The sequence below is a fragment of the Hevea brasiliensis genome, chromosome 10 (genome assembly GCF_030052815.1).
Source record: "Hevea brasiliensis isolate MT/VB/25A 57/8 chromosome 10, ASM3005281v1, whole genome shotgun sequence".
Lineage (NCBI taxonomy): Eukaryota > Viridiplantae > Streptophyta > Magnoliopsida > Malpighiales > Euphorbiaceae > Hevea > Hevea brasiliensis.
In genome coordinates, this window is record NC_079502.1 from 62,724,405 (window position 1) to 62,739,374 (window position 14,970).

Consider the following 14,970-nt stretch of genomic DNA (forward strand, 5'->3'; position numbering starts at 1 on the left):
ACATTACTATAGGGAGTTGCACCAAAGGTTGTAAGGGCTGGTGCAAGGAAACAAAAGTGTGGAAGAATATTTCAAGGAGATGGAGATGGCTATGATAAGAGCCAATGTAGAGGAGGATAGGGAAGCCACTATGGCTAGGTTCCTAAAGGTACTGAATCTTGATATTGCCAACATAGTGGAGCTACAACACTATGTAGAGCTTGATGACATGTTAAATATGGCAATCAAGATAGAAAAACAACTAAAGAAGAAGAAAGCATTCAAGATGAGTGTAGGTATGAATTCGAGCAACAATGCTCCATGGAAACCGAATTGGAAGAAAGGCGAAACTTATGATTCCAAGGCTGTTTCTAAGGAAAAGAAAGAGGAGACTAGGGGTGGAGAAAAGCCTAGTGTGACTGAGAAAGGCAAGGGACAGAATACCTCTAGTGGAAGAACTAGGGATATCCAATGTTTTAGGTGCCTAGGGAAGGGACATTATGCATCTCAATGTCCTAACAAGAGGGTGATGGTGATGAGGCAGAATGGGGAGATCGAATCAGAAGATGATGATGTTGATGATGATGATGCTAGTGAGAGTATGCCTCCTTTGGAGGAAGCTAGTGATGTAGAGCATGCCGTCGGAGGTAATATTCTGGTGGTTAGGCGTGCACTAAGTGCACAAGCAAAAGAAGAAGAGGGAGATGCACTACAAAGGGAAAATATTTTCCACACTAGATGCTTGGTGAATGGTAAAACTTGTAGCATGATTGTAGATAGTGGTAGTTGTGTGAATGTTGCTAGCACACTCATGGTTGCGAAGCTTGGCATGCGCACCATGAAGCATCCTAGACCATACAAGTTGCAATGGCTGAATGAATGTGGGGAAATTAAGGTGAACAAGCAAGTGATGTTGGCTTTTTCTATTGGAAGGTATAAGGATGAGGTGTTGTTTGATGTGGTGCCAATGCATGCTGGACATATTTTGCTAGGGAGACCATGGCAATATGATAGGAAGGTAGTGCATGATGGATTTAGGAATAGGTACTCCTTTGATCATGATGGACGAAGGGTTACCTTGGCAGCATTATCACCCGCACAAGCTTTTCAAGATCAATTAAGGATAAAACAGACCATGAATGAGCAACAACAAAGAGAGGCCGAGCTAAGAGTGCAAAAAGAGAAAGAAAGAAAAGAAAGAGAGGAAAAAGTAAGAGGGAAAAATGAGGAAGAGAAAGAGAAGAGAGAAAATTCCAAAAGAGCGAAACCAAAAGGAAAGGGCTTGGGGCAAAAGGAGAGTTGTGAGAAGAGTGGAGAGAATAAAGTCAGTTTGCTAGCAAAAGCCAAGGATGTGAGGACTGCATATTTTTCTAGTATGCCAATGGCTTTGCTAATTTGTAAGGGAGCTTACACCAATGTTTCTAACCTTAACCAATCCATTCCTAGTTGTGCTTTGCCCTTGTTGCAGGAGTTTGAGGATGTCTTCCCTGAAGAAATACCTAATGGGCTACCACCCATTAGAGGCATAGAGCACCAAATAGATTTTGTGCACAGTCAGTAATCCCAAATAGGCTAGCCTATAGGACCAATCCGGAAGAGGCTAAGGAACTTCAAAGACAAGTGGAGGAGCTTCTAGCAAAAGGCCATGTTAGGGAGAGCATGAGCCCATGTGCCGTACCTGTTCTTTTGGTGCCAAAAAAAGATGGGAGCATGCGCATGTGTGTGGATTGTAGAGCAATCAACAAAATCACTGTAAAGTATAGACATCCCATACCTAGGCTTGATGATATGCTTGATGAGTTGCATGGTGCATGCATAAAATTCGCATGAAATTAGGAGATGAATGGAAAACTGCCTTTAAGACTCAATATGGACTATATGAATGGTTAGTCATGCCATTTGGTTTGACCAATGCACCTAGTACATTTATGAGGCTTATGAACCATGTGTTGCGTGCTTTCCTAGGAAAATTTGTTGTAGTGTATTTTGATGATATCCTAGTATATAGCCAAAATATGCATGATCATTTGCTGCACTTGAGACAAGTCTTTGAGGTGTTGAGAAAAGAGCACTTGTATGCCAATCTTAAGAAATGCACTTTCTGTATGGACAAAGTTATTTTCTTAGGATTTGTGGTGAGTGGCAAGGGAATTGAGGTTGATGAGGACAAGGTAAGAGCCATTAGAGAGTGGCCTACACCTAAGTCCGTGAGTGATGTGAGGAGCTTCCATGGGTTGGCTAGTTTTTATAGGAGATTTGTAAAGGACTTCAGTACCATAGCCTCACCCTTGAATGAAGTTGTAAAAAAAAATGTGGGATTCAAGTGGGGGGAAGAACAAGAGAATGCATTTAATTCACTCAAGGAGAAATTGTGTTCTGCACCTTTACTTGCTTTACCTGATTTTTCTAAAACTTTTGAGATTGAATGTGATGCCTTTGGAGTGGGTATTGGAGCTGTTTTGAAGCAGGAAAGGAGACCAATTGCCTTCTGAGAAGCTACGTGGGGCTACATTGAACTACTCCACTTATGACATGCTCTGGTGCGTGCACTTGAGACTTGGCAACACTACTTGTGGCCGAAGGAGTTTGTTATTCATAGTGACCATGAGTCACTCAAGTACTTAAAGGGGCAGAACAAGCTCAACAAGCGCCATGCCAAGTGGAGTGAATTCATTGAAGGTTTCCCATATGTGATTCAATACAAGCAAGGCAAAGAGAATGTGGTGGCTGATGCACTTTCAAGGAGGTACACTTTACTTTCCATGCTTGATGCTAGACTTTTAGGCTTCGAACATGTGAAAGAAATGTATGCCAATGATGATGACTTTGGGAAAGTGTTGGCCTTTTGTGAACATGCTGCATATGATAAATTCTATAGGCATCATGGTTTCTTGTTTAGGAAAAATAAATTATGTGTGCCTAAATGCTCAATTAGAGAGTTGCTTGTTAAAGAATCACATGCTGGTGGTTTAATGGGACATTTTGGGGTTGCAAAGACCTTAGAAATTTTAAAGGAACATTTTTATTGGCCACACACGAAGAGGGATGTAGAGAGATTGTGTGCTAGATGTGTGACTTGCATGAAGGCAAAGTCCAAAGTACGGCCGCATGGCCTATACATGCCATTGAGTGTTCCTAGTGAACCTTGGGTAGATTTATCCATGGATTTCATTTTGGGTTTACCTAGGACAAAGAAAGGCCATGATAGTATTTTTGTTGTTGTTGATCATTTTTCCAAGATGGCTCATTTCATACCATGTCACAAGACTGATGATGCATCTTACATTGCTTCTTTGTTCTTTAGGGAGATAGTTAGATTGCATGGCATTCCTAGAACAATTGTTAGTGATAGGGATGTGAAATTTCTAAGCCATTTTTGGAAAGTCCTGTGGGGAAAATTAGGAACCAAACTTTGTTTCTCCACCACTTGCCATCCACAAACGGATGGGCAAACAGAAGTTGTAAATAGGACCGTGGGCACTCTTCTACGTGCAATGATTAAACAAAACTTGAAAGCTTGGGAGGAGTACATACCATTCATAGAATTTGCATACAACAGGTCTATGCATTCATCTACTGGTTATTCACCATTTGAACTTGTATATGGTTTTAACCCACTAACTCCTTTAGATTTGTTGCCTTTACCTACTAATGAGCTTGCTAGTTTAGATGGCAAAAGGAAAGCTGAAATGGTGAAACAAATGCATCAAAAAGCAAAGCAACAAATGGAAAAAGTGAATGAGAGAAGGGCAGCCCAAGCTAATAAGGGGAGAAAGAAGATGGTGTTCCAACCTGGTGATCTTGTATGGGTTCACTTGAGAAAGGAGAGGTTTTCTACACAAAGGAAATCAAAACTTCAGCCTAGGAGTGATGGACCTTTTGAAGTACTAGAGAGAATTAATGACAATGCATACAAGATAAACCATCCAGGTGAGTATGGTGTAAGTGCTACATTTAATGTGACTGATGTTGCTCCTTTCTATGCAGATGATGACAATTCGAGGACGAATTCTTTCGAAGAGGGAGAGGATGATGAGGAACCGGTTGCACCAATTCCACACCAAGGGCCAATAACTAGAGCAATGGCTAAGAAGCTTCAAGGCTTGGTGCATAAGCACATCATCAAGTCCAACCTCTTGCAAGTATTCGGTTTGGACTTGGAAGAGGGAAGCCAACCTTGCTGTACATTCCTTTGCATATTTGAGGAGCCAAGAGACCAAGTGGCATCCGTCCAAGTTGGCATACATGTGGCAGCCACCTCAGCAAATCCATCCTAGTTGGCATCCAATGTGGCGTCCATGTGGAGTGCCTAGGTAGCAGCACAATTAGCAGCCCATCTCCACCAACTTTTTGAAGATGCTTTTGTCCATTTTGCAAATATTGAAAGCCATAACTTTGTCCAAGAGCTCCAGCCATGCTTCAACTATTTATAGGAAAAGCAAAGTTACTACTTTCAACTTCAAGACAAAACATCTCTTTTCAGATTGTCTCTCATTTGTAGACTGCCAAATCTGACTTTTCTATTAATGTTTGAACTTTGTATCTATTTTTGGAGAGATTGGTGTATTAACCAAGACTTGCACATGTCCTATGGTTGTTGAAATGTCTTGGCAGAATACACCAACCCATATTAGCCTTCTTTTGTTTCATTTAGAGAACAGAATTCATATGGTATTTTTTTGAGCAAAATTGCTGGAACTTTGCTTCAAAGTTCTTCTTAGAACTGTCTCTATTTTTCTTAGCAAATTCTTGCCTTGATTTGTTAAGTTTTATTATATGTTCAAGGTTGTTCATCAGCATAGGTGAATTAGTCTTGTTCTTGGCTGTCTTTCGTGGGAATTATATTTTCAGTTCTCCATCTTCAAGGTGAAGGGTTGAAGGTTCAAGAGAGTTTCTTGGCTTATTTTGAAGACGGTCCTTTGGTCTTTCTTCTTAGTAGAATCAGCAACTAAGGGTAGAAACCGTATCACTATATGGTAAAATTTTCCTTTCAACTTATTGGGAATCTTGCGATCACATAAAACTCCCGTGACGCGTCTCCACTTCAACCATCCGGCTTTAATCCTATGACTAACATCCTCCTCACATCCCCCATCTACTTGAAGGATTGAGCCGAGATATTTAAAGTGATTACTTTGGGATAGTACCACTCTATCCAAACTAACTCCTTCCCTATCACCAGTTCGGCCTTCACTGAATTTGTAATGCATGTATTATGTCTTCGTTCTACTTAACTTAAAGCCCTTTAACTCTAGAGTACTTCTCCAAAGCCCTAACTTTCTATTGACTCATTCTCACGTCTCATCTATCAAAACTACATCATCCGCAAACATCATGCACCAAGGGATACTCTCTTGTATATGTTTCGTCAATTCATCTAAAACTAATGTAAAAAGGTAAGGGCTTACAACTAAACCTTGGTATAATCCAAATGAGATAAGAAAATCTCATGTCCCCTCCCACTGTGCGCACAATAGTAGTTGCCCCTTCATACATATCTTTCAACACTTGTATGTACCTAATGAATACCCTCTTTTGTTCTAACACTCTCCATAAGACATCTCTTGGAACACTATCATAAGCTTTCTCTAAATCGATAAAAACTATGCGTAGATCTTTCTTCAAATCTCTATATTTCTCCATCAAGCTTCTAATGAGAAAGATCGCTTTCATAGTTGAACGACCAGGCATAAAGCCAAATTGATTGGGAGAGATAGAAGTGTCATGACGTAGTCGATTTCCACAACTCTCTCCCACAACTTCATAGTATGGCTCATGAGTTTAATTCTCCTATAGTTTGAGCAACTCTGTATGTCTCCCTTATTAAATATTTTCTTTGAGTTTAGAATCTTATTAAACAATTAACCATGCTCGGGTCCACAGGCTTTACCCACTCCGATGGAATGAAGTGTGTAAGCGTTTGGGAGATATGGGAGTGCTTCCTTTACTTCTGAAGATCACATTCTTTTTTAGTATAATTCACATTCTTTTATAATTCACATTCTTTTTTATTGCCCTATAGTCTATATTCACGCTATTACCATTTTGACTATTATTAAAGAGATCATCAAAATAATTTCTCTATCTTTCTTTAATGTCCTCATCTTTCACCACTACTTTTCCTTCTTTGTCCTTAATGCACCTAACTTGATTGAGATCTTGACATTTCTTTTCTCTCCTCCTTGCCAATCTATAAATATCTTTCTCCCCTTCTTTAGTTTCAAGTTTCTTATATAACCTTTCAAAGGCCTGCACTCTTGCTTGACTAACCGCCTTTTTTGCCTCTTTCTTTGCTATCTTGTACAGTTCATATGCCTCATTATCATCACACTTAGATAATTTCTTATATCATTCCCTCTTTCTTTTCACTACCTTTTGTACTTCCTCATTTCACAACCATCTATCTTTTAAGAGTGGTCTATGTCCTCTAGACTCTCCAAGTACTTTTCTAGCTACTTCTCTAATCTTTGATGTCATCTGTATCTACATACCATTGGCCTCCACATCCAGCTTCTATACTTCTGACTCGAGAAGCTCATTTTTGAACTTCACTTGCTTTACTCCTTTGAACAACATATGTAATTAGAAGCACAAGGAAAATTTGAAAAAAAAAAAAAAAAAAAAAAAAAAAAAAAAAAGAACCTTGAAATTACAGAGATCATTTGTTGAGAACAGTAAATTTGGAGAAAAAAATCTCTATTTCTCATGTGTTTAAACATATACAAGGTTTCCTATTTATATAGGGTGAGTTACAAACATAAAAGGAAGCTAAATAAAGACCTAGCTAATTACAAGAATTCTAATTACATAGGTTTCCTATGATTATTGATACACCTAATAATTATAAGGATTCTAACACTCGCCCTCAAGTTGATGCATGGATATCACCCATGCCCAACTTGCAAATTAAAGTGTGAAAAATTTTGCTGCTGAGACCTTTGGTGAACATATCAGCTAGTTGCTCTTTTGAAGCTATATACTCAACAGTTAATGAGCCATCTACTACCTTTTCTTTTATGAAGTGTCGATCAATCTCTATGTGTTTGGTTCTATCATGCTGAACAGGATTGTAGACAATACTAATAGCAACCTTATAATCACAAAACAAGAATGAGTTATTTGTTTCTAACAACTTCAATTCTTTCATCAACTTTTGCAACCACAGTAATTCACAAACTCCTTGTGCCATAGCTCTATACTCAGCTTCTGCACTTGATCTAGCAGTCACACTCTGCTTCTTGCTTCTTCAAGTAACAAGGTTTCCCCCAATAAATGTACAATATCCAAAGGTTGAATTTCTGTCGTCAAGAGAATCAGCCCAATTTGCATCTGTACAAACTTCTATCTGTAAATGACCATGCTTAGAGAAAAGCAAACATTTCCTAGGTGTAGACTTCAGATATTTGATAATACGAAACACAGCCTCCCAATGAGATTCCCAAGGATCATGCATATATTGGCTTACTAGGCTTACTGCAAGGGCTATATCTGGCCTAGTATGTGAGAGATAAATTAATCTCCCAACAACCTTTGATATCTCCCCATGTCAACTGAATTACCAACACCAGCCTATAACTTATGGTTGGTTTCAATAGGAGTGTCTGCAGGTTTACACCTTAACATGCCAGTTTCTTCCAAAAGATCCAGGATGTATTTCCTTTGAGAGATAAAAATCCCTTTATCAGATCTAGCAACCTCAATTCCAAGGAAATACCGCAGCTTTCCCAAATCCTTAATTTCAAACTCTTGGGCTAACAGAGTTTTCAATCGAGCACTTTCCTACTTATAATCTCCTGTCACAACTATATCATCCACATAGACAATAAGCAAAATGATCCTACCTCTAAAATGTCTCATGAATAGGGTATGACCAACATTGCTTTGATGATAGCCAAAGGAAATCATTGCCTTACTGAATCTATCAAACCACACACTTGGTGACTTTCAAACCATACAAAGCTTTCTTCAATCTGCAAAGCTTTCCTTTAGTCTTAATATCATCAAAACCTGGAGGAATTTCCATATACACCTCTTCTTCCAGATCTCCATGTAAAAAGGCATTCTTGACATTAAACTGTTGAAGATCCCACTCAAGATTGGCTGCCCAGGATAACAACACTCTGATGGTGTTCATCTTTGCAAAAGGTGCAAATGTCTCCTCATAATCAACTCCATAGGTCTATGTTTCAACTAATCCATCTGCCCTGTATTTCACTGTGAACACCCATTTGCATCCCGATGGTTTCTTTTCTAATGGAGAGTCAACAAGATCCTATGTTCCATTTTTTGCCAAAGCCCTCATCTCTTCAACCATAGCTGCCTTCCACTTTGGATCAAGGTATGCCTCCTTCAAATCCTGTGATACAAATACAGAAGAAACAGACAATACAAAGGCTCCATAGGAGGGAGACAAAGAGCCATAGGACACAAATTTTAAAATAGGATGTTTAGTACAAGATCTAACTCCTTTTCTGATAGCAATGGGAATATCAAGATCATTAGCAAAAGAATTAAAGCTAGAGTCTAGATTCTTAATGTTCATAAATTGAATCTAGGACATCAGGTTGATCAGTGGTATCATACTCAGCTCCTGTATCACCATTAACACTTATATCCCCCTTGTTCCGATTAGTATACCTCAGCAAATCCACTCTATCCAATCTACCTGAGGTTTTTGGTTTGAGTGGTTGATCTTGGTTAGGAACACCACTAATAGGTAAAGAAAAAGGTAGGGATTGGTTAGGAATATCAGAAGACACCTCTTCCTTCCTATGCTCCCCATGAAGAGGTGACTGTGTGGGAAAATAAGGTTCAGACTCCCTAAAAGTAACATCCATGCTTAGAAAGTATTTTCTTAATAGTGGATGATAATACTTATATCCCTTTTGAGTTCCAGAATAACCAACAAACACACACCTAAGGGCTTTAGGCTCTAATTTGCCCACATTGATCTTGTGAACAAAAAAAACACACCCAAAGATTTTTGGAGGAACAGTATAGTAATTAGCACCCTGTAAAACCTCTAAAGGACTCTTAAAGTTCAATGTTCTCAGGGGCATTCTATTGATTAGATATGTTGCTGATAAAACCGCATCACCCCAATAAGGTTTAGGAAGGTTCATGGTGAACAAAAGAGACCTAGCCACCTCAAGCAAATGTTTATTCTTTCTCTCAGACACCCCATTCTGTTCACTAATGTTAACACAACTAGTTAGATGCAATATACCAAAAGAATCCAGATAGGCACTAAAAGCACTATTAACATATTCTATCCCATTATCTGTTTTGAAAATTTTAACTTTTGCATCAAATTAAGTGCAAATCATTTTATAAAATTGTTAGAAACAAGTAAACACCTCACTTTTTGCTTTCATCAAATATACCAGGTTAGTCTAGTGCAACAATCAATAAAGGTAACAAACCATCGACAACCAGATAAAGAAACAGTTTGGGTAGGTCCCCACACATCAGAATGAATAGTCTCAAAAGGAATCAAGCTTTTATTATTAATTGAAGGGTAAGAATGTCTTGTGTGTTTAGAAAGCTCACAAGTATCACAAACAAGTAAATCAAATGTGCACTTTTTAAACAAAATAGGGTATAACCTTTCTAAAACTTGAAAAGAAGGATGTCCTAAACATTTATGCCACTGAATAATCCTCATCATTAGTAGTCATAGAGTGTCCTAGTAAAGCTTGGTCTGGAAACTCACATCTGTCATCCAAAAGATACAAGTCATCTTGCAATCTACCATTGCCAATTGTCTATCCTGTTTTCAGTTCTTGAAAAACATAGTATATAGGAAAAAAACTCAATTTTGCAATTAAGGGCTTGAGTAAGAACACTGACAAACGATAGGTTATAGGAAAACTAGGAACATGAAGAACCGAAGTAAGGTTAAGTGTAGGAGTGCAAGTAACAGAACCTGTACCAAAAATAGTGGTTAAAGATCCGTCCGCTATACGGACTTTTTCTTTTTCTGAGTATGGAAAGTCAAAATTTTGTTTAAAGAGCCTATCATATATTTGTTTGCTCCTAAATCTATAACCCAAAAAGATTTATCAAGATTGGCAAGAAGAGATGTACCTGACTTGACAAAGTTATAGGAGGTAGCAGTGGTTGGTTTAGACTCCAGTTATGACAACAAACATTTCAGAGTCTGAATTTCTGAATTTGAAAAGCTCCCATTATCAGAAACCTCTTCAGATGATTCCACTATCTCAGAAACATGTACCTAAGGTTTGGAAGAACCCATCCTTTTTCCTCCACGTCCCTTAGTTGGACGACCATGTAACTTCCAGCAATATTCCTTCATATGCCTCGACTTGCCATAATAGTCACAGTGTAAATGATCCTTATCTGATGGACCCTGAGTAGCCTGACTTTTCTTTAGAGGAAGCAACTATTAGTCCTGCTTTGTCAACTAGTAAAGAATGAATCATGGCATTTCTGCGACTTTTCTCTTGCGGTATATAAGAGTAAGTTTGCCTTAACGAAGGCATGGGCTCCTTACTAAGAACCTGAATCCATATCTGATCATACTCCACATTTAGTCCAGCAAGAAAATCATAGATCCGTTCTTTCTCAACCAACTTCTAAAATTTAACAGCATCTGTGAGACACGTGGCCTGAAAGTCCTGAGAGTATTCTAGCTCCTGCCACAAACCAGTCAATTCAGCATAATACTGAGCAATAGTCATCTCACCTTGTTTCAGGATAAATTTTGACAACTGTTCTTGAACTTATTTAGTTGCAACATTATAGTCCTTCAACTTAAAAATGTAACATAAAACCCTATTAACTTTCAAATTTTGAACAGTAAAATCTCTCTAACATCCAATTACCAGTTTTTCAGTTAGACGCTGACCTACACAGTTCTAACATGGAACTTAGTATTTCTCTTTTCTCTTTCAAGCCATGTGTAAATTAGACAAAATAATTTTTCATGCGTAAAAAGAATAATTTTACGCTTTGCATAAGAAAGGAGAGAGAAATGTTGACCAAGTGCCACGCGAGAGCTATTCACATCAGTTTCTAACTGAAATATTAGTAATTAAAAGTCAGAGGGATTTTACTATGCAAAATTTGAAAATTTAGGGGATTTTATGTTACATTTTAAAGTTAAAACACTATAGTGTTACAACTATATAAGTTTAGGGGCAGTTGTTGAAATTTATCCCCTTGTTTTATACCATGAGCCTTGTTTCTCAGCTCATAAATCTGTGCATCATTCCCAACTTGAGAATAGGTCTAGGAAATAGCACTCCAAATGGTAGTTGCACTATCCAACAGCAAATACACACGAGCTATATGTGGTTGCACGGAATTGATGAGCCATGACATGATAAGAGAGTTTTCTGACTCCCACTGACTGTAGGTAGAAGTCGAAGTGTCTGGTTTATTCTCATCTCAGGTAAGATACTCCTATAGTCCTCTAGCCTGGATAAACAAAAGACAAGACCTTGACCAAACAAGATAGTTGGCTCCATCAAGCTTCACAAGACTAATTTGCAGAGAGGGATTTTCAAAATTATTTTTTGAATCCACTCTCTTTCCATCAGCCATATTTTAAAAGGGAACAAGTAAAAAAATACACCGACTATGGTAAAATTGTTCTCACAGTAGGATCCTCACAGGAGCAGTACCAAACAAAAGGTTGAACAATGAACAAAAGCAAACTAGCAAAGAGTAATAGGTTGAACAGGGTCGCAGCACACGAGTGAGGCTGTCGAAAGAGGATTCGGCCGGAAAAGGTCGCCAAAAAATGCCCCACGCGCCAACGCATGTGAGAGACGCTAGGGACAAACAAGGTACGTGTACTCATGCAAATGGCCGGACGACAGCGCTTCCGCCGAGAAAGTGCAGATCGGCGAGTGGGCTGCAGTTTGAGGTGGGTGGTGAACTGTTCAAGAAATTTCACGCCAAAAATTTGGTTGTGCTCTGATACCATGTTGAGAACAGTAAATTTGGTGAAAAAAATCTCTATTTCTTATGTGTTTAAACATATACAAGGTTCCCTATTTATATAGGGTTAGTTACAAACATAAAAGGAAGCTAAATAAAGACCTAGCTAATTATAGGGATTCTAATTACATAGGTTTCCTATCATTATTGATACACCTAATAATTACAAGGATTCTAACATCATTCATCTTAAAACTATATATATATATATACATATATACATATATATATGTATATATATATATATATATATTTTTTTTTTTTTTTTTTTTTTTTTTTTCAAACAGCATATTAACAAGAAGACTTGAAAACTCCACAAGCAGTTCTTGTTCTTAAAAACAAGGATGTTTACTGGGAGTTCAAAAAACAAGCAGCCATCAAATATCAAACTTTCTCCTCTAGCAATCAATTTCCTAGTCTATAAAAAACATAAAACAAGTTTTGAAAACAGACGCCAAACATGCCCTGTATGCACACCAATTTTCACATGCAACAATGCAATTCCATCAATGCAGACAATTAGATATATATTATGAGAAGTATACCATCATATAATCAAAGAAACAAATTTCAGTTCAACAGTTAGACTTCCAACGTTAGTTGTGATAAATTCCCATTCAACTATATCTACAATATCACCTACAAACAATGTGTTCATTTGTGATTTCTAAATCTTATAATTACCCAGCGATTGTTCACTCTCTGCAACCTAGTATACGCCTCCGCTTGTACACTTGAGCATACATTTGCATGTTCCCATTGCAGCCATTGACCATATTTTCTTTCCCAATAATTTTTGCTTTTTCCTTGCGCCGATAAAATAAGCCACAGAATCTGCTCTCAATGTTAGCCCCATAATTATGCTCCTATAAAAGTGAAAAAAAAAAAAAAAAAACTCATTTTAAATTTCAAATAATATGGGATGTCATAGATGCCTTAATATCCATGCACCAACTTTAACACTCAGACTTCATCCACGATCCAGTGTCAAAACCAATATGCTTATGACTGTCCAAAACCATATATTTTCATAATTTGAACACCTAGAACTCAACAAAATAGCATCCTATTTTATTAATAAAGGCATCAAAACTTGGAAGGGTAAAAGGCAGATTGAGATCATACCAAAAAAAAAATGGTAAAAGCAGAATAGTGAAAACAAATAGCAGGGTAGAGCATCAGATTTATTGACAAAACTCTAAGACCAACTGATTCATTTCAGATATAATAATGAAAACCCAATATCAGGCTTAAAATGAATTGAGTTCAAGAGGAAAATTTAGTAGATAAGCCATACCAGACATATACTAGATGAACTTTCTTTGGAATCTTGACATGTTCCTGCAGAATTATAGCAAAGTAAAAACGACACATGAAGGGCACGGAATAATAAAAGTAGTTTAATTTGCTTAAAGAAATTTCTATTTGTCAAAAAATCTATGTACCTTTTGTTTCATTTGCTAGCCCAGAACTGCTAAGAACTTTCTGCAGCATGATGGTCCCCTGAAATCCCATAAAGGAATAGCCTGAAAGTTGTAGCCTTTCAGATTTATGCATTTCCGAAAATCCAAAGGAGGTTTCCCATGTCTTTCTCAACTGAGCTATTGCCGGCAAGACTAATCTCTCAACACCTAATTTGGTGAGCAACTGAAGGAAAATATGCAGCTCATTTTCAATCACATCCATTATATAAACCAAAATTTCATACCAATGGCATTTGAATTTTGGACAGAAATTATGCAATGTCAAGGGCAAATACCTTCAACAGCTCATGCAAAAGAAGTCGACACATTCCCTGTCGACGATATTGGAAAGGGGTAGCAACAAGAGGCATCTCTGCAGCCTTTAGTCCATGGATTCTGGAAGCCCAATGTTAGCTTTTGGATAATATTCACAAAATCCTACCAAATAACAACAGAGAATAAACAGCAAATGCTTCTCTATATGTACCTCACTGTGGCAACAGATACAATTTCATCACCTCTGTGCAAAACAATAGCATAAAATCCATGAAAATTCAACCTTCTAAGTTTGGACCTGGGCATTGAAAGCAGGAAAACTCAATAATCAAAACAAAATTTTGAATAAATCACACCTAAACAATTACTTACCAAATTGACATGTTACCTAACATATACTGATTATGTTTTCCATTTTCCAATGCTGTTTCAAGTATTGATTCCTCTAATTTATGAACTCAACATAAGTGATTTCACTCTCAACTAAATGTGAAACATGCAAGGTAAGCATCACACCTAGTTCCACCATCTTTTGGGTCAATTTAGTGATGCAGGGCATTTTTGGAATGACAAAGCAAGTCAAACAATAATGGAAGCATTCTAGTGTGAACAAGGGGGAAAACAACAATTTCTAGAAAGTTTGGGCATAGGGGATTTTTAGGGCAGTGTATCCCACACCCAGGGTGTGGGATTCTCTGGACAATAGAGAAGCAACATTTTTTTCAATTAATTTCCGTCTCCAGCAGTCCTAATTCACATAGGACATCTTGTTAAGACTTCCAGCAGCTACAGAAATAATTTAGAGTTAATTTAGAAAGCTTTCCTACTCTATTTAAGATTTTTTTATTTTCCTACTTTAGCTAAGATTAGTTTACCCCAATTTTATTTAGTATTCCTAATGTATTTAGGTTTATCTAAGGTTCCTATTTAATAGTTATCTATTCCTATTCTGTTTGGGGATTTAAAACTCAATAAATACCCCAGATTTTCTGTATTTTTGGTAGAACTTTTCATTAATAAAAATCCTGCAGAGAATTTTCTCTTTATTTTTCACTCATGTGAGAGTGTTATCTCGTTAAGCTTAACATTGCATTAAATGGTATCTGAGCAAAGAAAATCACTCCAATCAAGATGGCTAACCTTAATGGAGGTGATGATGACAATGGTTCTAGCGACGGTGATCAGGAAGCTAGAGCCTATGAACCAAGGGACGACGCGTTGCAATGTTAGCAACAACTAGACACAGATTCAAGCATATAAAAAGAAGTCTTGAAGAAATTGTGGGCTG

The 14,970-nt window shown here is 37.6% G+C and overlaps 1 protein-coding gene across 10 annotated transcripts in view; it reads right to left on the minus strand.

The window, feature by feature from the left end:
* The window catches only part of LOC110655126 (uncharacterized), a 64,531-nt gene that overhangs the window by 12,980 nt on the left and 36,581 nt on the right, over window positions 1–14,970 (minus strand). For 6 of the 10 annotated variants that reach the window (XR_009140812.1, XR_009140813.1, XR_009140810.1 and 3 more), the window contains exons 6-10: window positions 13,894–13,980; window positions 13,703–13,802; window positions 13,389–13,590; window positions 13,241–13,284; window positions 12,628–12,809 (exon numbers count right to left, since the gene is read on the minus strand). Coding sequence is in view for 1 of the 10 variants with exons in the window: in XM_021811319.2 (XP_021667011.2) it covers window positions 12,639–12,809; window positions 13,241–13,284; window positions 13,389–13,590; window positions 13,703–13,802; window positions 13,894–13,980 (604 nt within the window). In the remaining 9 variants the exon portion in view is untranslated. Of the gene's footprint in view, window positions 1–12,444; window positions 12,810–13,240; window positions 13,285–13,388; window positions 13,591–13,702; window positions 13,803–13,893; window positions 13,981–14,970 lie in introns of those variants that run through there. The other 4 variants (XR_009140817.1, XR_009140816.1, XR_009140815.1 and 1 more) reach the window with 2 other exon arrangements.